Source organism: Myotis yumanensis, unplaced genomic scaffold (genome assembly GCF_028538775.1).
Source record: "Myotis yumanensis isolate MYYU_CA2020_CCGP unplaced genomic scaffold, mMyoYum1.0.hap1 SCAF_6, whole genome shotgun sequence".
NCBI lineage: Eukaryota > Metazoa > Chordata > Mammalia > Chiroptera > Vespertilionidae > Myotis > Myotis yumanensis.
In genome coordinates this window covers 72,805,157-72,826,813 of record NW_027223757.1, presented here as the reverse complement: position 1 = coordinate 72,826,813, position 21,657 = coordinate 72,805,157, and the positions used below count along the sequence as shown (strand labels likewise).

General features: G+C 38.1%; 1 protein-coding gene across 4 annotated transcripts in view; it reads left to right on the top strand.

Annotated features, from left to right (window-relative positions):
* The window catches only part of BEND6 (BEN domain containing 6), a 50,115-nt gene that overhangs the window by 5,110 nt on the left and 23,348 nt on the right, over window positions 1–21,657 (top strand). For 3 of the 4 annotated variants that reach the window (XM_070418336.1, XM_070418339.1, XM_070418338.1), the window contains exons 2-3: window positions 13,000–13,216; window positions 19,864–20,041. In XM_070418336.1, coding sequence (XP_070274437.1) covers window positions 13,097–13,216; window positions 19,864–20,041 — 298 coding nt within the window. In that variant the 5' untranslated portion in view covers window positions 13,000–13,096. Of the gene's footprint in view, window positions 1–6,231; window positions 6,406–12,999; window positions 13,217–19,863; window positions 20,042–21,657 lie in introns of all 4 variants that reach the window. The other variant, XM_070418337.1, reaches the window with a different exon arrangement.

Below are 21,657 nucleotides of genomic sequence, written 5' to 3'. Positions count from 1 at the left end.
GATGTACAGCAGGCAGCTGGTCGATGTTTCTCTCTAATCGATGTTTCTAACTCTCTATCTCTCTCCCTTCCTCTCTGTAAAAAAAATCAATAAAATATATTTTTAAAAAAAATAAAATAAAATTTGAATTTTTGAAGGAAAAACAATTGTTATTTGCAGTAATACCAAATATTATTTTCAGCAAATATTTCTTGAGAAAGGCCTTTTTATTCATTTTACCATAATGAAAACCTTAAAAATAATTTAAAGACATCATTGTAAGAGAAAATATTTCAAATGGAATCATCCCAAATTGTTCTTTTAACATTTTAGAAATTTTAGAGCCTAACAAGATTGTTGTCCTTTGGGGTGTGGAACCCATGATGATGCTACGGAGGGAAATGTTGTGTGGAGTTTTTCTGTGCAATTTCTGTGTGTGTGTGTGTGTGTGTGTGTGTGAACATTGCAGACTTCTCAAAAGAGTCTGAGTTTGAGAGTTTAAAATGTCAACATAATTGAATTCATCTACCCCATAATGCTTTGCAGACAGTTTTTGGAAAGTGGTCATTTATTATCAACTGAATATAATAGAATTCATTTATATAGTTTCCACATTGAGTGTAGAATTAGTCATGCAGCAAAATACTGAGTCATTTGGCCAGAAAATTTACTCATAGTTGTCTGAGCTGCCAATGGAAAATTTGAGAGCTGTTCATAAATCAAATTATAAAGCTCTTAGAGTTATAAATCACAGAGCAGCACTGTTCATTATTATTCAGATAGTGTAAAACAGTTCCACCATTTCTAAGAATGGGCAATTTACAAAGCAAGTTTGAAAGTGAACTTATTGCCTTCTAGATCCATGATTAGAATTTCCATACAAGTTATAAACATTTCTACATTCTTAAGTGAAAAAAGAAAATAAAAGTAAGGTGGTGGGTTAAAGTTGCACAGTAATTATGTTAGAATATGAGATGGATAGCCGTAGCTGATTTGGCTCAATGGATAGAGCATTGGCCTGCAGACCAAAGGGTCCTGGGTTCCATTCTGGTCAAGGGCACATATCTTGGTTGCAGGTTCTTCCCTGGTCCGAGGCCTTAGTTGGGGCTCATGCAGGAGACAACCAATGTGTTTCTCTCATATCAATGTTTCTCTCCCTCTTCACTCTCCATAAAAATCAATGGAAAAATATCTCCAGGTGAAGGGTTAACAAACAAAAAAAGAATATGAGATCAATAAAATCTTGACTAACTAATGTTTATGAATTAAATCTAGATTGTCTTAATAAAATAACAGCAACATTTAATAGTAAATTTCCTTTATTTCTTACAATAATTTTTGTAGGACTTTTGCATTAAATATTTTATGCTAATAGATTTGTATGCTAGTGCATTAGTGTGCTGATAACCTGAAAGAATAATGTCGCTAAGAGAGCAGAGTGTACCAGGAGAACAGAGAATTGCGACCAGTAACCGATGATTAGTAAAACATGTTTCAATAACACACAGTTCCAGAGGTTATTGAATTTATCCAAATGTAATAACATCCTATGGATCTAGTAGCCCCAAGAAAGAAACACTAAATTGAAATATAGTAAATTTTATATTTCAAAGAAGAAAGCCAAAAACCAAAATCCTGTTATTGCTGGTCCTATTTCTGCTATAGGAGTTCTGAACCTGGAATTCAGAGCCAGGTTTCTAGGAACCTGAAATTATCTGTAAAAATATGAGCCTTTTTTGGAGGGACATGATCCATAGTTTTCATCAGGTTCTTAAGGAAAGAGAGAAAGAGAGAGAGAGAGAGATCATCATCAAACCATACAAATCCATACAGATACCAAGGCTTCTGCAACATCAAATCATTCTCTCAATCCATCAACATTAGCATCACCTAGGTGCTTCCTCTAAGATTGGAGAAGTGTCTTGAGCACTGTCAGTCAAGGATAAGCAGAGGAAACCATGGACTCTTGGCCTGTATAAGTTCAGGGACATCTCCCAAATGCACGTGAGTGCTGTCCATCCTAAGACTAAGTGGATAGGTGTTTTGTGAGTTAGTCCTCTTGCAACTTTAAACAGATTGGGAGAGAGACAAGTGAGTTGGGGTGATGGTTCTGACCCTAGAAGGGAAGACTGTGTTAACTAACTAGGACAACTTACATAGACTTCTGTCACAAGAAGGACTCATTTGATTCCCAAATTGCCTTTAGACCAGTTAAGTATTCCAATTTATGTCTAAATGTTTTGGTTAAGCCCATTCTGGGCCAAAAACACTAGTTCTAAAATTTAGTCTTGAGTTCAGAGTCTGTAATGGTATCCATGCTCTTACAGCTTAGAAGAGAGGTAGAAGGACTTAGTATCAGGCTCCTGAAAATAATGCTAGACATCCCGGTAATGTAGCACCCACTCTTCCTAAATCCTGCCCCAAGCTGTAGCTTAGGAGACTTTTCAACATTCAGCCTCCTATGGAGACCTGGTAGCTGGGGCCGTCAATCAGTCAGGATAATTTCACGTTTACCAAGTGCTCAGCTCCATAGACCCATTATCTCCAGCTTCCCACAATTGCAATACTGTGAACCTTGACTCCCACCACCATGTTCTTAGAACACTAGGTCTGAGATCACATTCTCATTGCTGTGTGAGATTGTCCTATTGCTGTGACCATATTCTCTCACATCATGGGCTGGTTATTTCATCATGTGACTTTCTCACTTCAGTGGACAGGTCAAGTTTCCAGGGGGTCCTGATCTCTCATTCTGCCTAGTTTTATTTTTTTCCCAAGTTCCCTTTTGACCCTCTAGGCTGTGCAGGGCTTAGTGGCACAATACTCATGCATTCCACTGCAGTTTATAAACATCCCACCCACCCCCACATGTTTGATCTAAACTTGTATGAGGGGAATCTGGGTCTTTTTGCTTCAGTTAATAATTTAAAAACGATTAATAAGTTAATGTCATTAACATACCTAACATATCAACTCAATGGGGGACTATTCTCACCATTTCACAGTTGTGGAAAGAGTCACAGAAATTTAACATAGGTAGTAAGTATTGGTTCTAGGGTTGTGGTTCCAGACAGTTTGATTCTAGATCCTGTGTTTGTCACCACTTATGTGACCCTGAATTATCTATATATATAAAAGCCTAATATGTAAAGTGTCCCCTCGGGAGTTTGACCAACCGGGAGTTCAACCACTCGCTGTGATGTGTGTTGACCACCAGGGGGCAGCATGGAATGAAGGGAGGCCCCGGCCAGCAGCCAACAGCCGCTAGGGACCCTACCCATGCACAAATTTCATGCACTGGACCTCTAGTCATCTAATATATTTGGAAGAGAGTCAGACTGGAAGACTATCTTGAACTGTCTACTATTATATAGCAAGATTTTACCTTTACCAATAAATAAATAATAGGATTTCACTAAACTTTCTATCCTTTGGTAGAAGGTCAAGTTTACCCTTCCCCTCTTCCTATGAATAGGATGTACATTTGCCTGAAGTTGTTTCTCACCCTGGCTGTTTGAACAACTTCTCTGCTATAGGATCACTGGCTTACAACATTGACCCAAAGTGCCACTGCTGTTGAGTCTCCTGTCTTTGACATGCCTGAACCTTGAGGTTGGCTTTCACACACTCAGTTCAGTGTATCCTCCTTGGTTTATAACACTCTGGGTTTCAGCAGGATTAAATAGATCCATCCCATTTTCTTGGGCTTCCTTCCTTGATTAATACTTGCATTCTCCACCCTTAACTAGATTCCTAGTGCTGACTTGTCCTACAACTGTCTATACCCAGGCTTGGCAAGACAGGTAACAAAGAGAAGATAGTCTCTTACACTCCCTTCCTTTTCATTATTCTATGAATTTATTGATAGAAAAATACGGTCACTCAAAGATATATATTTATGTATTATTCTAATGACCTATACATAGGAGATAGAGAAATGATAAAAATGTGAAATGTAGCTGACCATTTTTTAAAATGTTGCTTGAACGTGGTACAAAAGAATATTAGAGCAAGAAGATAAACTTACTGGTAGTAGGTGAGGGGGCAAACCACTTATAATGATTTATTAAGTAAATTATCTAATGCATCTCAGCACATTAATTATGTTTAGACTTAAACTTTTGAAACAACAAAAGTACAAAATTAATAGAGACATTGGTAAATGGTAATCAGTTATTTCATTAATACATGATATTAATATAAGGTATAATGGGGTACATATTTCAAAGAGAAATTAGCTTGTCCTTTCATGTTATAATTGTAAGATAAATTAATGTTTGAAGGTTGACTTACTCCTGATTATTATGCATAGGGATTGATTCTTACATCAAAATTATTACATTTTGTGAATTTTTAAAATTGGCTTAAAACATTAGTGTTTTAGAATATGACTACTTAAATCAAAAAAAGCACGTGATGATCTCATCTTGCTCTCAGCTTTTACGATGAATAAAATGTTCCACATGAGCCGAAACTGGTTTGGCTCAGTGGATAGAGCGTCGGCCTGCGGACTGAAAGGTCCCAGGTTCGATTCCGGTCAAGGGCATGTACCTGGGTTGCGGGCACATCCCCAGTAGGAGATGTGCAGGAGGCAGCTGATCGATGTTTCTCTCTCATCGATGTTTCTAACTATCTTTCTCCCTTCCTCTCTGTAAAAAATCAATAAAATATATTTTAAAATGTTCCACATGAATCAAAAACTGTGAAGTGGAAGATGATTTGTATGACTTGTAGTTATTCTAAAATAGAACTTTTAATGGATTCTTACTTTCCTTTAAGCTTAACTCTGCATTTGTGTTTCTGATAAACAAGGAAAAAACATGTGAATATAAGGGGGTGAGGGAACAGTTAGTATACTACAAGAAGAAAATACTCATAAAAATTAGTATTTCTTTTTTTAAAAAACCTTCATTGTTGAGAATATTACAGATGTCCCCTGTTTCCCCCATTTATCCCTCCACCTGGTTCCCGCTCCACCCAGGCATTCACCACCCTATTGTCTGTGTCCCTAGGTAATGCATGTATGCATATTAGTTCTTTGGTTAATCACTTCCTGGTCCCCCTCCCCACTTCCATCTGAGATTCATCAGTCTGTTCCATGTGTTCATGCTTCTGGTTCTATTTTATTCATCTGTTTATTTTGTTCATTAAATTCTTTGTTCATTTATTTTGATTTTTAGATACAATTGTTGATAGATATGCATTTACCAGTATTGTTCATATTTTTTATCTTTTATTTGTTCTTCTTTTTCTTAAAGAAGACCCTTTAGCATTTCTTAGGCTCCTGCATAGTCTTCCATCCAATCTAAGTAATGCAATCATAGTTTGGCAGCATTGCTGAACCATCCTAAAGTATATTGATCATCTTTTTAATCAGGATATTGCTGGAACAACTTGGAAATTGAAAATGTGTTTGACGTCATTTGGACATAAAGGGAGTAAAAAGATTGAGTTGAATTGCTCCCTAATGGACATTAGTAAAACCTAGTAACTTCTATCTAGAAGTCAAAAACAGTGAAAAGCAAGCCATCCAAACACTTGTTTTAGAGTGCTGTGGGTGCTGCAGGAGAAGGCACCCAATGTTTTAATCCTATCTAATAAAAGACAAATAGGATAATTAACCATACCTCCGATACACTTCCCATTGGCTAATCAGGACGATATGCAAATTAACTGCCAACCAAGATGGCGGTTAACTGGCAACAAAGATGGCGGCTAATTTGCATACTGCAGGCAGGGCGGGACAGCGCCATCCCGCCTGCCCCGCTGCCAATTGGGCCTGCTATCTGCGACCGGTATGGGACCCGATCCAGGGCTGGCAGGTGGGACCACAGCGATCCGCCACCGGCCACGCCCACAAACCGCCCTCCCCGGGATCCCAGGCTGGCAGGTGCTCATGCACCGATCTGCCAACACACACACCCGGCCGCCTTTGCCCTGCGCGAACTATGCAGCTGGGAGAGGGGAGTGAGGCCGCTGGAAGCAGGGTGGGAACTGCCCAGGGTTTGCGTCAGGCAGCCCAGAGTGGAGTGCCAACTATCCTGACCGGTAGCTGCTTGCTCATTCACTTACTTGCTCATTCATTCACTCATTCACTCGCTCAGCAAACCCTCTCAGGTCCCTGGCCCAAGGCATTAATTTTTTCATTGATTTATTAAAAGTAAACCTATATGCATTAAGAATTTATATTTTTATTAACTTCACTTGCTTTCTGTAGTTACTAACTTCATCTTTCTTTGTCTTGCTTTTTAGATATCATTTTTTTACAGTTTGGATGTTGCTTAGAGCATTATTTTCAAACCATGGGTTATAACACATTAGTGAGTTGGGAAATCAATTGAATGTGCTCTGACCAGCACTTTAAAAAATGAAATAAAATCCAGTAGTTATAATAGGAACTGAGAAAGTGCATCATATGTAGTAAGGGTGAGTATGTTTCATGAAATTTTGTTTTAGATATTTGTGTGTGTGTGTGTACATGTGTGTTTTGGATCAAAATGTAAAATGAACTTTTTACTCTGAGCTGCAGTCAAAAAAAGATTCAAAGCCATTGGCTTGTGTTCTTCATCCAACCACAGATATTGGATGTTCCCATGGATGTGGTTATGTTTAAACTCATCCGTATAACTAGCTAGGGAGTTAATGACATGCTTTCTATCAGCAAAAAATAAAGAAGGGGAGATTACTACATAGTGAATTTTTTACTATCAGGAGCTCGTAGTCTTTAATTAATAGAGCATTATTAACATTTCTTCTGAATTTGCTAATTGGCAAGTAATATAAACACAGGATTATCCGTTTATGGAAGTTATAACACTCACCTGAAATCTACCCAAAAGTAGTCATTAGAAAAGGGGTCTGATATGCCCATTCAGTTTGGTCTTGAGCAAATTGTTTGTGAAGAAACTTGAGGATTTGCTCTTTAACTAAATCACATCAGCAAGAGAGAGTTTTAGCATTCCATTTTTGTGAAATAATTTTTTTTCCCCAAAATTTTAACTGTGGCAAAACACATGACATAAAATTTAGCATCTTAGCCATTTTTAAGTGTACAGTGCAGAGGCATGAAATACGGTCACATTGTTATACAGTCATCACCACAGTCCATCTCCAGAACTCTTTTCATCTTGCAAAACTGAAACTCTATACCCGTCAAACAATATCTTCCCATTCCCTCTCCCCCTACCCTGGGGTTATCTTCAACCCCAGCAAACCAGGACTCTGAAATCTGTCACCATTACTAAATAATATTTTTAAAATATGTTTTTATTGGTTTTAGAAAGAGAGGAAGGGAAAGAGAGAGAGAAATATTGATGTGAGAGAGAAACATCGATCTGTGCCTTCTGCACACCCACCACTGGGGATTGAACCACAACCGGGCATGTGCCCTGACTGGGAATTGAACCAGTGACCTTTTGGTGCATGGGATGACGCTCAAATAACTGAGCCACACCAGCCAGGATCACTAAATAATATTTAACAGGTCGCTATAAGCTAGTAATGTTTTTCAGTTTTAAATAGTTGAAAAAATAATATAAGAATAACATATCATGATATGTAGAAATTATATAAAATTCAAGTTTCACTGTCCATAAATATATTGAAACCACGGCCACACTTATGTGTTCACATGGTGCCTGTGGCTGTTTTCATGCTGTGCGACAGATTTGAGTAGTTGTGACAGTGACCATATGGATCAGTCTCATCACTTTGTACTTCCTGCTGCTCAGTGTCCACAAGTCACAGTGATGCAGTTATAATAACTCGATGGTGTTTTAGTGTCGTGCATATTGTCATCATATGGCATATTATTTTATTTTGTATGATCAGTGCATGGCAATCATGTTAAAAAAAGAAAAAAAAGGGAAAACTGGACTTATTGTTTTAAAGCCAAGTGAAGTATAGATTATTTTGTTATAAGATTAGATGGCAAAGCATTGTGTGTCTTATACAGTGACACTATAGCTCTGCTAAGAGAACATGATAAATGTCTGCATTATCAAAATAAGCAGTCATTGCAATATTTCCAGCTTACAGGACAGCAACAGTCAGAATAATTAGAAATTTTAAAATGAATATCACAGCAGAATTTCTTCTCAAAAAAAAAAATGAAAATGAGTCTAAAACCAAAATAAGTTTTTGAGTGGTTCATTTGTTAGCTGAGCAAGGAATGCCATCTACCAATAATGAATTAATTAAATCATATTTGATTGCAAAGACTATTAGCCTTTCAACAAAAGCAGTTGGTCAAAGAATTGAGGACATCGGGAATAACATACTAATTAATTAAAAAACAAGGCAAATGGCTGAGTTTTTCCATTTTTCCAGCAGTTTGTTGCAAAGACTCTTCTCATTTAATTGCCTTAGCATCCTTGTTAGAAAACCAATTGAGCGCCCTAGTGGGTTTGGCTGAGTGAATGGAGCGTTGGCCTGCGGACTGAAGGGTCCTAGGTTCAATTCCAGTCAAGGGTACATGCCTGGGTTGCTGACTCGATCCCCAGTAGGGGGCATGCAGCAGAAAGCTGGTCAATGATTCTCCCTCATCATTGATGTTTCTATCTCTGTCTCCCTTTCCTTCCCTCTCTGAAATCAATAAAAAATACATTTTTAAAAAAATCGACTATAGATATAAGGGTTTATTTCTGAACTCTCCATTTTATTCCAATGATTTATGTGTCTATCCTTATGTCAGTTCCAAACTATCTTGATTACTATAGCTTTGTAGTAAGATTTGAAATTGGGAAGTGTGCTTTTTCCAAGTTTCTTCTTTTTCAAGATTGTTTTGGCCATCATGACTCACATTTCAAAAAAAAATTTAAAGGTCACCTTGGCAATTTCTGAAAATATCATATATTATTGACTAGTGTCAGGAGTGAACTTCATTCTTGTGGACTTGACCACTGTCAGTTCCATACATTTTTTTAATAAATAGAAACTAGAGGCCCGGTGCACAAAAATTTGTGCACTTGGGGGGGGATCCCTCAGCCCAGCCTGTGCCCTCTCACAGTCTGGGACCCCTTGGGGGATGATCACCTGCTGGCTTAGTCCTGCTCCCCAGGGGATTGGGCCTAAGCTGGCAATCAGACATCCCTCTGGCAGCCCGGCAGCCCTTGGGGAATGTCCACTTGCCAGCGGGGAGCAGACCTAAGCTGCAATTGGACATCCTTAGCACTGCTGAGGAGGCAGGAGAGGCTCCCACCACCACCACTGTACTGGCAGCCATCAGCCTGGCTTGTGGCTGAGCAGAGCTCCCCCATGTGGTAGCACCCTGACCACCAGAGGGCAGCTCCTACATTGAGCGTCTGCCCCCTGGTGGTCAGTGTGTGTCATAGTGACCAGTCATTCCCAGTCTTTCTGCTGTTAGGGTCAGTTTGCATATTACCCTTTTATTATATAGGATAGAAGCCTGGTGCATGGGTGGGGGCCGGCTGGTTTGCCCTTAAGGGTGCCCCGGATCAGGGTGGGGGTCCTGGTTGGGTGCCTGGCCAGCCTGGGTGAGGGGCTGATGGCTGTTTGTAGCTGGTCACACCCCCTTCAGGGTGGGGGTCCCCACTGGGGTGCCTGGCCAGTCTGGGTGAGGGGCTGAGGGCTGTTTTCAGGCTGGCTGGCGACTGAAGCTCCCAGCCTCTCCTTTTTTTCTTTTTTTTAATTCTGGGATTTATTTACCTTCTATAATTGAAACTTTGTTGCCATCACTGGAGCTGAGAGCTGGCTCCAGCTCTGAGACCACGGCCTACTGAAAGCAGGTATCTGGGGTTTGTTTAGCTTCTATAATTGAAACTCTGTTGCTTTTGGAGCTCAGAGCTGGGCCGCGGCAGGTGAAGAACCTTGGCTTCCTCCATCACTGGAGCAAGCAAGCCTCCTGCTCGCTTCAGTTGTGTGGCTGCTGGCCACCATCTTTGTTGGCAGTTAATTTGCATATCGCCCTGATTAGCCAATGGGAAGCATAGCGGAGGTACGATTAATTACCCTTTTTGTCTTTTATTAGATAGGATTGAATATTCTAATTTGTCCTGCTTTATAACATTTTACTAGCTTAGCAGTAGAAATGTTTTACTGCAAATGTTTGAGCTCAAGGTCAACACTGAAATTTTTGTGAATGAGAATGACCCTCGACCACTCTTATGGAACATTGAATGGCTTTGAAAATTTTGGCTTTTGCTACAGACTTGATAATATTTCTTAATAAATTCATTAACAAATTACAAGACAAAACAAGTGTTTAATGCAAAACTTACAGGGAGGTGAAGCCATTCTGATAGCAACTAAATTGTGGCTTATAAGTAATGTTAACTTATTTTATACACTTCCCCTGCTGTCAAAAGTTGAAACAAGAAATGAAGATGTTTACCCTGACTCAGATTACACTGGATGTACTTTTCAAGTTCAAATTACAGCTCCACCATTGTCTTTCAGATGTCAATACAAATGCAATGGAAATTTCCTTATTTTTTAAATATAGGCATACCTTGTTTTTTTGGTGTTTCATTTATTGTGCTTTACCAATATTATGTTTTTTACAAACTGAGTGTTTGTGGCAACCCTGCATCAAGCAAGTCTATCAGCATTTTTTCAACAGCATTTGTTCATTTCCTGTCTCTGTCACTTTTTTGGTAATTCTTGCAATATTCCAAATTTTTCATTATTATTATATCTGTTATGGTGATTTATGATCAATGATCTTTGATGCTACTATCATAATTGTTGGGGGCACCACGAATGCACCTGTATGAGGCTGCAGATTTAATTAATAAATGTTGTGTATGTTCTTACTGCTCTACCAACCAGCAGATCCCTCATCTCTTTCCCTCTAATTGGGCCTGTTCCTTGAGACACAACAATATTGAAATTAGACCAATTAATAACCCTACAATGGCCTCTCAGTGTTCAAGTGAGAGGAAGAAGTGCAAGTCTCTCACTTTAAATCGAAAGCTAGAAATGATTAAGCTTAGTGAGGAAGGCATGTCAAAAACCAAGATAGGCCAAAAGCTAGGCCTCTTACACCAAACAGTTAGCCAAGATGTAAATGCAAAGGAAAGGTTTTCGAAGAAAATTAAAAGTGCTACTCTAGTGAGCACAGAAATCATAAACAACCTTGTTGCTGATATGGAGAAAGAGTTAGTATCTGGGTAGAAGATCAAACCAGCCAATTAAACAAGATGTGCTTTTTTAAAAATTCCATTCCTATTAGTAGACCTGTGTTACCAAAAACTTGTACTCAATTATCATTAGTATATATTCAGTTTTATAAATAAAAACTTTGGGAAATTTGTTCTTTCTAGCTCTGTACCTACATAATATCCTTGATTTTACCTCTTGGCCTGCAAAGCCTAAAATATTTATCATCTGAGCCTTTACAGAAAATGTTCGCTGACCTTGCTCTGGGTAAATAGACTAATGATATTTACTAAAAGTGTAGCTTTCATCTATGAAATGCTCTTCATTGTATATCCCTGATTTAGGATTGCTTTTGGAAAACATACCTAGGTTTTATGGATTGATAAACTCCTAGAATGGTCATGTAAGCTAGGCTCTGCGAAATAAAATGGAAATGTGTCACAACTTAAACACCCCCCACTGTGCGAGGCGACCTCCAAACCTCACTTAGAAGCCTCAGCTATTATTCTAGACTACAGAGTACCTATATGGTGTTGGAAGGAAGGCCCTATAAGTCAATGGAATGTTCTAGACCTCTCCTTACTCTGCCTGTGCCTCTTGGTTGCTGTATCTTTAAAATTATTAATAAAGCTTAATATTAGGTAAGATCTCTGATATTTGTGAATCAGATGTAACAGTGTTAGTCAAGTACTATTTATGTATTTGAAAACCTCAAGTCAGTTTTCAGCAAATCACAATATACAATTCTGACAAGACCGCCTTAAATATTATTTTATGATTGGGGTAGAGAATAATGAATTTCTCTTAAAATAGGTAACAGAACCATATTTTCTAATATAATTACTTAGTGTAATTCAGTAAGGAGCATATGTTACCTTCTGCTCAAATGTCCACATATTTCTTGAGGTCCCTTTAAGCTCAGTCCTTTCTGTTGATAAAGATATTTTATAATAAAATATCTTTTCATAAAAACAAACCAGTATATGCAAGTGATAAGGATGCTAAGATCAAATGTGCAGCATCATCTATACATCATCTGCAGTGAAAGTTAAATTAGATCATCTCAACCCTATTTGACCTAAGGACTGCATTGAAAAATGATTATCCCTTAAAATTTTTCTAAAATGTATTGTTGCCTTTGAGATATTTTTACCCCGTTTTTAAAAATTGATTTCAAAGAAGAAGGGAGAGGGAGAAAGAGATATAAACATCAATGATGAGAGAGAATCATTGATCTGCTGCCTCCTGCACACCCCCTACTAGGGATTGAGCCCCCAACCCAGGCATGTGCCCTTGACCGGAATCAAACCTGGGACCCTTCAGTCCGCAGGCTGACACTCTATCCACTGAGCCAAACCAGCTAGGGCATGCTCCATTCTTCATGGTATAATTCTTAAGTTTATACCAAAGAAACCTGCCATCTCAAAACTTTAGAGTTTTCAGGGGGGAAAAAAAACCCCACAAAACTTCTCAGTAATTCATATTGATCTACCTTGGAATATTTTGGCCCTGATGAGATCTGCTACTATTGTCTTTTTCCTAAAGATGTATAACTTCAGTCCTCTGAAATAGTGTTTGCATAGATTTATAACATTTCTACTTTGTCTTATAGACTCCTCATAACTGATTGACAAGAAAAAACTTGTAAATATGGAAAAAATTAACTATTTTATTTTATAAGTGACAACTCAGTGCATATCACATTATAGAAGCATTACATCATGATGATGGTGATGATGAAATTGAAAGACTTTTGAATCAAATGAAAATGTGTACTAAATTGGTCAGTGGGAGAAAGAATGATGGGAAACTTTTAGTAAAAGTAATTAATTTGAGTGGCTATTGCCATTATGAAACATACAGTTGTAAATATATATGTATCCTTTTGTTTTTGTTTTTAAGGAAAAACATTAATTTTTGGGCTACACCTGGAATAGCATCATCTACATGGGCATTCCCTCCTACAATTTTAGAAAACCTCTGGTAACTCATTGATACAATGCAGACGACCTTCCAAACAGATGAAGTTAGCAATACCCACGCTCTTAGAAAAGGAAAGAGGAAAAGGACGGAGACAATGGACTCAGAGAATGCAAACAGTGACATGGATAAAGGACAGGTTGGTGTTCAGTTTCCTTCATATAATTTTATTATCTAGCTCCTCCACAATTCCCTAATGCCTCTCAGAATTTATTAGTACTTTCCCTGTTCTATTAATTTATTCTTCCCTTTAATTTTTTATTCAACCAGGGAATAAAATTGCATGTTTTCTTTTTATGTTGAACAATTTGAATTTGAAACATACTGAAAATACATTTTACCTGCTTCCATTTAAAAATGGCCAATTATGCCACTGTTCAAACTTTCCTTGGTGTTCTGAGAAATTAAAGATCAGCGAACTGTCAGCAAATACGCTTTTCTTTCAAAAAACACTGGAGAAATTGGAATACCTCTTCTTTAACATTTACTGTTTTCTTTTTTTATTATTATTACAATTTCTAGCCCATCTTCATAACTGGTTTGGTCAGGGTGCCTTTCCTATTTTTATTTATTCATTGATTACTTTTTAAGCTAAATTCCTCACTCCCTTCTCTTCAATCTATCAATGGGTTTATTCTGTGTCTTTTTATTTGTTTTTCTTTGTAATACAAGTATTTGTGTATGTCTCCATAACACATAGTGTTTTATGTGAGTGTATACTTATTTTTTAAAATATATGCTATACATTCTCATGGTTTAAAATATTTTTAGTCTTTTGGGGATGATGTCTACAGACATTCAGGATGATCCAGCATTTGCATACTGTTTTAGGCTATATCCTATAATATAACCTATAATAAAACTAGGCTGTCCTGAATCCCTGGTAATGGAAATTTATCTTTATAACGTGAAAGTTGGGAAGCACCAAAATCCACAAATGGAGTGTGGCCCGGCAAATTATAAGGAGTTTAGGTCATAAGACCAAAAGTTCTGATGAGGTTGTCTAAAATGCAAAAGTATGTCAGCAGTGCCCATGGTGGTTCCATGTGTGTGAAATGTATCTGTGACATGACCAAGCATGCTTTTTTGATTGAGGAGCAGAAAATCACTGTGAAAGTGTTGGAGGTATAAACACAGAATCAGAAAGCTAAATTTAAAAATGCAGCTCTTTTGAATAACAAAAAATAAAAAGGATATATATATATATATATATATATATATATATATATATATATGATATACATATAGTCCAGGCGGGTGTGACTCAATGGTTGAGTGTCAACCTATGAACCAGAAGGTCAAGGTTCAATTCCCAGTCAGGGCACATGCCCAGGTTGCGGGCACGATCCCCAAAGGAGAGCATGCAGGAGGCAGCTGATCGATGATTCTCTGTCATCATTGATGCTTCAGTCTCTCTCTCCCTTCCTCTCTGAAATCATTATTTTATATATATCTATATATCTATATATCTATATACCTATATATATAGATATATATCAGAGGTAAACACTGGAAAGTCTCCCTCCCTTCCCTGTGTCCCATCTACGCTGTTCCCACCTCCTACCACATTTATTGCTTTCTTGTTATCCCTTTTGTGCTTCTTAATTCAAATAAAGCAAATATAAATATAGATATTCTTATCCCCTCTTTTGCCCAAAAAGTAACTTACCAGACATGCTGCATTGTACTTTGCTGTTTTACTTATTTTGAAGATCTTTCCACTAGTACATAAAGATCTTATTCTTTTTTACAGCTCCATATTATTCCACTGCATGTATGTACCATTCTTTATCTAACCAGTCCCCTATGATGGGTTTGGCTTGCTATCAATCTTTTTCTTTTTACAAATCAGGCTTCTCTGTACAACCTTATGGATATATCATTTGGTACATCATTTTGTAGTACGTTGGTATATACCTCGATCTGTTTCTGATTTTTCAATCAGCACTGAGTTTAACATCTATTATGCATCAGATCCATTGTGTCTAACTATTACATAGCACCATATTAACTTATCCTTTCCTCTGATGATGAACACGTAGCCTTTTGCTTCTACGAACACTGATGAAATAAATATCCTCATATATGTTCTTTTAAGAAACAGTGTGAAAATTTCCCTGAACTAACTACATAGGATAGCGATTTATGGCTTATAAGTTATATGTTTATTTCTAGCTCATTTGACTGGACACCATAACATTGCTTTCCAAAATGTCCACTTCGGTCTGCAGTACATGAGGGGTTCCTATATTTGTTCTTTTTTACTAACACTTTGCATTGATATCCAACTTTAATGTTTTTGGCAGTTGATGGGAGAAAGTATCTTGTTTCAATTTGCTGGTACAGGTTTGGGGGATCCCTGGTTCCTTGAGAGGTAAGATAGTGACATGCTCTCGCAGGCTAGTATTGTGATTTCTTTAGAAATTTGTTTTTCTCAAAAACTTAATAGCGTTATAAGCTTCTTATTTTACTTGGGATCCATTACAAGTAACTACAGCCAGAGGGCTTATTTGGTCAAAAATAAGCCTGAAAACGCTCCTCTTTTATTATGGCATCTGTGCTCATCCTCTTTTCTCTCCAACTTATGGCAGTTATGTAAAGACCACATGAAACAAAAAGCTTGAATCTGATCCTTCCCATTGGGATGGATCTCAGCGCCTAGCTGAGAACTTAAGAAGTTCTACAAAAGGCCTTGAGGTCACAGTCTTACCCTCCAGCTACTTAGATGTAGAAGTAATTGGCTTTTTCAAACCTCGAAGATTTTTTTTTATCCTCACCTGAGGATATGTTTATTGATTTTAAAAAGAGGAAGGAAGAGAAGGAGAGGGAGAGAGGAAGAGAGAGAGAGAAGGGAGATAGAAACATCCATGTGAGAAAGAAACATCGATCGAGAGGCCCTGACTGGGGATTGAACCTACAACCTAGGTATGTGCCCTGACCAGGAATCAAACTTGCAACCTTTCCGCCAGGGCTCAAACCTTGCAAATTTAACATTACTGGATTCTCAGTCGGTTTAGATTGCAGGTTGTATTCTGAATGCAGATGAAAGAGAAACCTTTCATCTCTGCACACTGGCCAGCACCAACAAGAAGCCACTGATACACACCAACATTCTTTTTCCAGACTCAGTAAGCACATGGTCTTCCAGACCACAGTTTTACCAAATATGTCACCAAGGTTGAACAGGAGTCAACAGCTTTCTAGTATGTTATACCTGTGCTCTTTTTCCCACAGCCTGACATCTACCAGATTTGGGGTATCCTGCTTCTAGGTATCAAAATCTGGATTAGTGCCCGGCCGGTGTGGCTCCATGGTTGAGCGTCAAGCCAGGGACCATGAGGCCACCGGTTTGATTCCTTGTTGGGTACATGCCCGGATTTTGGGCTCAATCCCCTGTGTGGGGCATACAGGAGGCAGCCAATTAATGTTTCTCTTTCATTGATGTTTCTATCTCTGTATCCCTCTCCCATCCACTCTCTCTAAAAAAATTAATAACATATATATATTTAAAATCTGGATTAGTAATCATATCTGTTGCAAAGGCTATAACAAAGACTGAAACAGTGGCTTATACAAGATAGAAGTTTTTTTCCCTTTCACATAACAGCAAGAGCAGTCCAGGGTTGGTATGCCAGCTCCACAATGTTTAGGATCCCTCTAATCTTGTGGCTCTACCTTCCTCAACACACAGCCTCTCTCTCTGGGACTAAAGTAACTACCACAGTCCCCACCGTCATGGCTTTCTCTCTACCCACACAGGAGAACACAGACAGAAGGCATGCTCATTCCTTTTAAGGTCATGATGCAGCAATGGTACACATTACTTCTACTCATATTTTATTGCAATACTTAGTCATATAGCTGTACTGAGCTGCATGGGAGTCTGGGAAATGTAATTGTTAGCTGACAGATACTTGCCCAGCTAAAAATCTATTATTGTAAAAGAATGGGAGAGCAATACCTGGAGGTAGCTAGCAGTCTCTGCCCCTGTGCATTTTTCTATTGGGTTTTTATTTTTTGTTGTTGTTGGATTTTTTAGTCTCTTCTAGTGGTTTTCAATTCTTATCTTAATTGATTTGCATAAATATCTTATCTATTATAGAAATTGGTCTCTTGTGGTTTTAGATATCACAAATATATTCTCCTGATCTGATATTTGTCTGTTAACTTTGTCTTCCATTGATGCTTACTAATGGATTATTAGCATTTGTTTGATTTCATTTCTTTCTTGTAGGAACTTGCCCAAAGTGGTTCAAACAATACATTTTAATATTTTTTAATTACAGCAGGTCCTCAAATAATGTCATTTTGTTCAGCATTGTTTCATTATAACAGTGATGAGATGCCATAGGAACTTAACTCTTGTATCTATCAATTAACCTTTGGTAAAATTGGTTTCATCAGATGTCATTTCACTTAAAGTTGCAGAACTCATTGACAATGTTAAGTGAGGACTTACTGTATCTCCACAGAACTATGGTCTCAAAAGACACCCTTAAGTTAAAAAAAATCCTTCATTTCTATTTAATCAAATCCAGTAGCATTTATATATTTGAGTCAGTACATTAGTTACTTGCCCATATATTATAATAGTAATTTTCATTACCATATATGCAAATTACATATGTGTAATAAATGTCACCTACACAAATATATGTAATAATAAGTATATACACAGATACATATATTTGTGTACTTATAAAATGTATACATTAGAAGTCATACAAAAATCAGTTATTTTCTATATTTGATTTCATCTGACATTTAATTCTCCATCCTTGCTTGATAAGAAAATGAAAAGCTTAAATTTGTCCATTCATAGCAAATGACAGAATGTTCTAGTTTTTAAAAGTCCCTTTGAGCCATTAATTTAATTTCAGTCACTTCAAGATTTCAGCCTCTATGGATCCTAGATTCTTACCCTTCCCCTCTGTCGTCCCCGCCCCCCCCCTCACCCCCCCACCCCGTCCCCGGGGAAGTGATGCAAGTCTTCAGAAGTCTTCCATATCATCCCAGCATCTGGAGAGGGATAGCTGATCTTCCTCCAAGGTTCTGATTTTTCTGCCTGGTTCCCAGGCATCCAGCAGTGTTACTATTAGGTACAGCCAGCCCTTCCTGGTCCGTTGAGGCTTCTGTTGGCACCTGCCACTGAAGTTTGCCATCCTGGCACCCATTACCACCTTCTATAAGGTTCAGGTACCCTGTGGCCTCTCTATGTACTAAACTATTTCTCTTCCACCAGTTCCCCTAGCACTTACCTATTCCCGACCAGGACACAGGGGACCATTTGGGTTCTCTAGCTGTTCTGCATGAGCCCTGGGAAGTCTGGGTGCTTTCTCCAGTCTATTTGTCCAGACACCAGTTTGGGTCATTTCTAATTTATGGCCCAGAGAGGCGCCTTGTTGCCCTGATGTTGTGCTGGACTTGGAGCTTCTTTAGGGAGCTTGTAATGGACTGTTAGCAAGGAGCCAGCCCTGCTGCTCTGGAATTGCCGCTTATGTATCTGGATGCTTCTATCATATATCTCTACCCCTGTAATCCGGCTTCCTTCTCTCCAAGGGGCAGGGGCAGGAAGATCAAAGATAACTGAACCTGATTCTCTGCCACTTTGGTTCTTGATTCCCGAGGCTCCTCCACCTCATGGCACCAGGCTCTTTTCTCTTCCTGGGCAGCAGGGACTTTATGTCATGCCTTTATCTCTTCTACTATAGGTGTCCCAAAATTCATGCAAGATTTGAATTTTGCGTGATCATTAACAACAACAACAACACAAAATAAAAGCCTAATTTTACTTGGTTTATTGAATCAGATTCTAATATCTGTTGCCCTTTGATTTCAATCCCTTCAATTTTATAAGCATTACCAAGTACCAATTATGGCCCAGGAGCAGGGACAATGAAGACCAATGAAGACCACAGCTTTGCGTATAATGCCAGCAAAGCTGTGAAGGCCATTTACCTGATGTGCTATTCCATACATAACCCTATACTGTATACTTTATGAATCAATAAAAAATTTACAATTTTTCATTATAAACCTGTGTGTTCTATCAAAATTACTTCTTGCGTGAATTTTGGGACACCCTATATAAAGCATATTTTTTAAAAAACTTTACATTTGAAGCTTTTAGATTTGGAACTGTATCAATTCCACTCTATGCTCCACTTTTCCAAGTTTGGATATATATAAATGACAGCTTGTTAATCTGAGAAAATTCTTTTCTGTCTCAACGCAGCCTGGGTTTTACAACTCAAGTGAAGGTATGTTCAGACTGTTATCTTGCTACTGACCTTAAGGACTATTTTAAAACTAAAAGGTAAACACGAACGCTTTTTTCCTAGGTGAATCTTATCTCTCCTTTCTGTGATGCAGCAAACCCCAAAATTGTCCTCATGGCTACAGCAAGGCCGTGAATGAGAAGGAGGGGAGAAATGGAGGTGGGAATGAGTTACAAAGATGTGAAAGGTAGTCTTGTGGATTCTGCTCTGTTACACTATTTCTCTACTTTGTGTTTCTCACTGAAGGGAGGTAGACAGTCAGAACCCTGATTCCTGATTTTCAAGAGACACGTGCATGGGATGTTGGTCTTCTTCCCTTCTTCTGAGTTCCCCGGGGACCGTGGAAGACAAAGCTGAGGCGAGGTCATTAGTTAGAGCCCAGCTCCTCTCTTGGACAGGAAGTGCCTGAGAGGATAGGCACTCGTAGGTCCCTTCAGCATACAGAACGTGGGATAAGCCACTAAGGTCTCTTAGAAGCTTCTTTTCTTGTGCCTGCCTTGTGTTTTAGAGAGACCCATACTCGGGAAATGCCTTTCTGCCTGGTGAGAGCTCCAGTGAGGATGACGAGCCTTTAGAAGAATTATCGAAGGAGGAATTGTGCATGAAAATAAAAAGCCTGAAACAAAAACTGACAAACACTCGGAAAGAAAACAGCCGCCTTCGACAGTCTTTGGTGATGCTTCAAGGTAAACTGAGAAAACTGACATCTTTAGATGAAAGGGAAGATACATTATGAGTGGAAAGTGTTGCATATCCACTGTCAAGAATGAAAAAGAACATCAAGACCTTAGAGAAAAGTAACAAAAGTCACATTTTAAGAAAATGTATGATTGCATAACTTAATATGGGAGCACCCTGTTGAAGCTGCTAGTTTATTGTTTAGAAAGTTTTAAATTATTCCTACAAAATACTTAATATTGTGTTCATTTAACAAATGTTCAACGGACATTTATTGAGCACTTAATAGATATGCTACTCACTGGTAGGCCCTGGAGAGAAAAGATTAGTAAAACAAATACGTTAAGGTGTTCATGATGTACTTATCTCAGTCCCCTTTGCTAAGGAAAACATAGCAAATGGGGCCTGTTCTAATCCACTATAGAACAACTGGAATTAAAGAGTCCATGTATTAAACGTTAGTCTTGGAGTTGGGAGGAGTGGTTTGAGAAAATCATCACATTCATGGAAGACTTATAAAGGAGAAAGATCAGCATAAGCTCGTTAAAAACCACTTGGCATAATGCCTTTTCGTAGTATCTTCTGTTGTGTTTACGTGTTTATTTTTCAAAAATTGTGTGTCTTCCATTTGTAGTTAAGCACCATGCACTACTTTATACAGCTGAGTATATGGCAGTTGTATCCTATGTTGGGCAGCATTCTGTTGTAAACAGTAACACACAGAGAACATTTTGAAATAAACAGTAAACACACAGAACATTTTGAAAGAAAACCCTCTGGCTGCCGTGTGCAGAATGAGTACAAGTGACAGAAGAAAGAAAATGAGGACGAACTGGAAAGCTATTGCAGTCATCCAGACTAACATGATGGCAGCCTAGCCTAGGGCAACAGTTCTACAATATTTTTCGAGTCAGAAATAGTGAGACAGATGGAACATGGTGGTGAGCGAGGTTGACAGAGTAATGGCTCATGTGCTTTCCTCAGAGTATTTATTAAACTGAAGGCTTTATAGTTTTAAGTAGAAACAGCCACATCTGAATGGAAATGTAATATTTATACCAAGCCATTATCTCTTTATTTTTTCAATTTGAAATGTTGTATTTTTATAACAGATGGCTTTCTCTGGTGAGGTTTTGTGATTTAAAACAAACAAACAAACAAACAAACAAAAACAGATAACTCTCATGTTTATATAATCTGTTCCAGAACTTAGAGTAAAATGAAAAGCTTTATAAAATTAAAAAGCCTGAGACCAAAACTGACAAACACCTGGAAAGTTAGCATAAATTACTGGTTAAAAGTATTGATTTTGGAGTTACAGACCTGGTTTTAAATCTCAACTCTGCTTACTAGCTATAAAACTTTGACCATGTCACTTTATGTACCCTCAGCACCAGTTTCAATTTTCTCAGTGGGGGTAGTATATCATTTTCCTGTTTTCATGAGGATTAAATGATATAATGGGAAGAAATCACTAGTGGTACATGATAGGTGCTCAATAATGGTAGTTATTGTTACTGTCTCTGCTTTTATTGACACAAGGACTTGACCTAAAAGCACCATCCAAAAAATTATAGACTGATTGCTATTATAAATATAGGTGAGAAAATTCAAATTAAAGAGT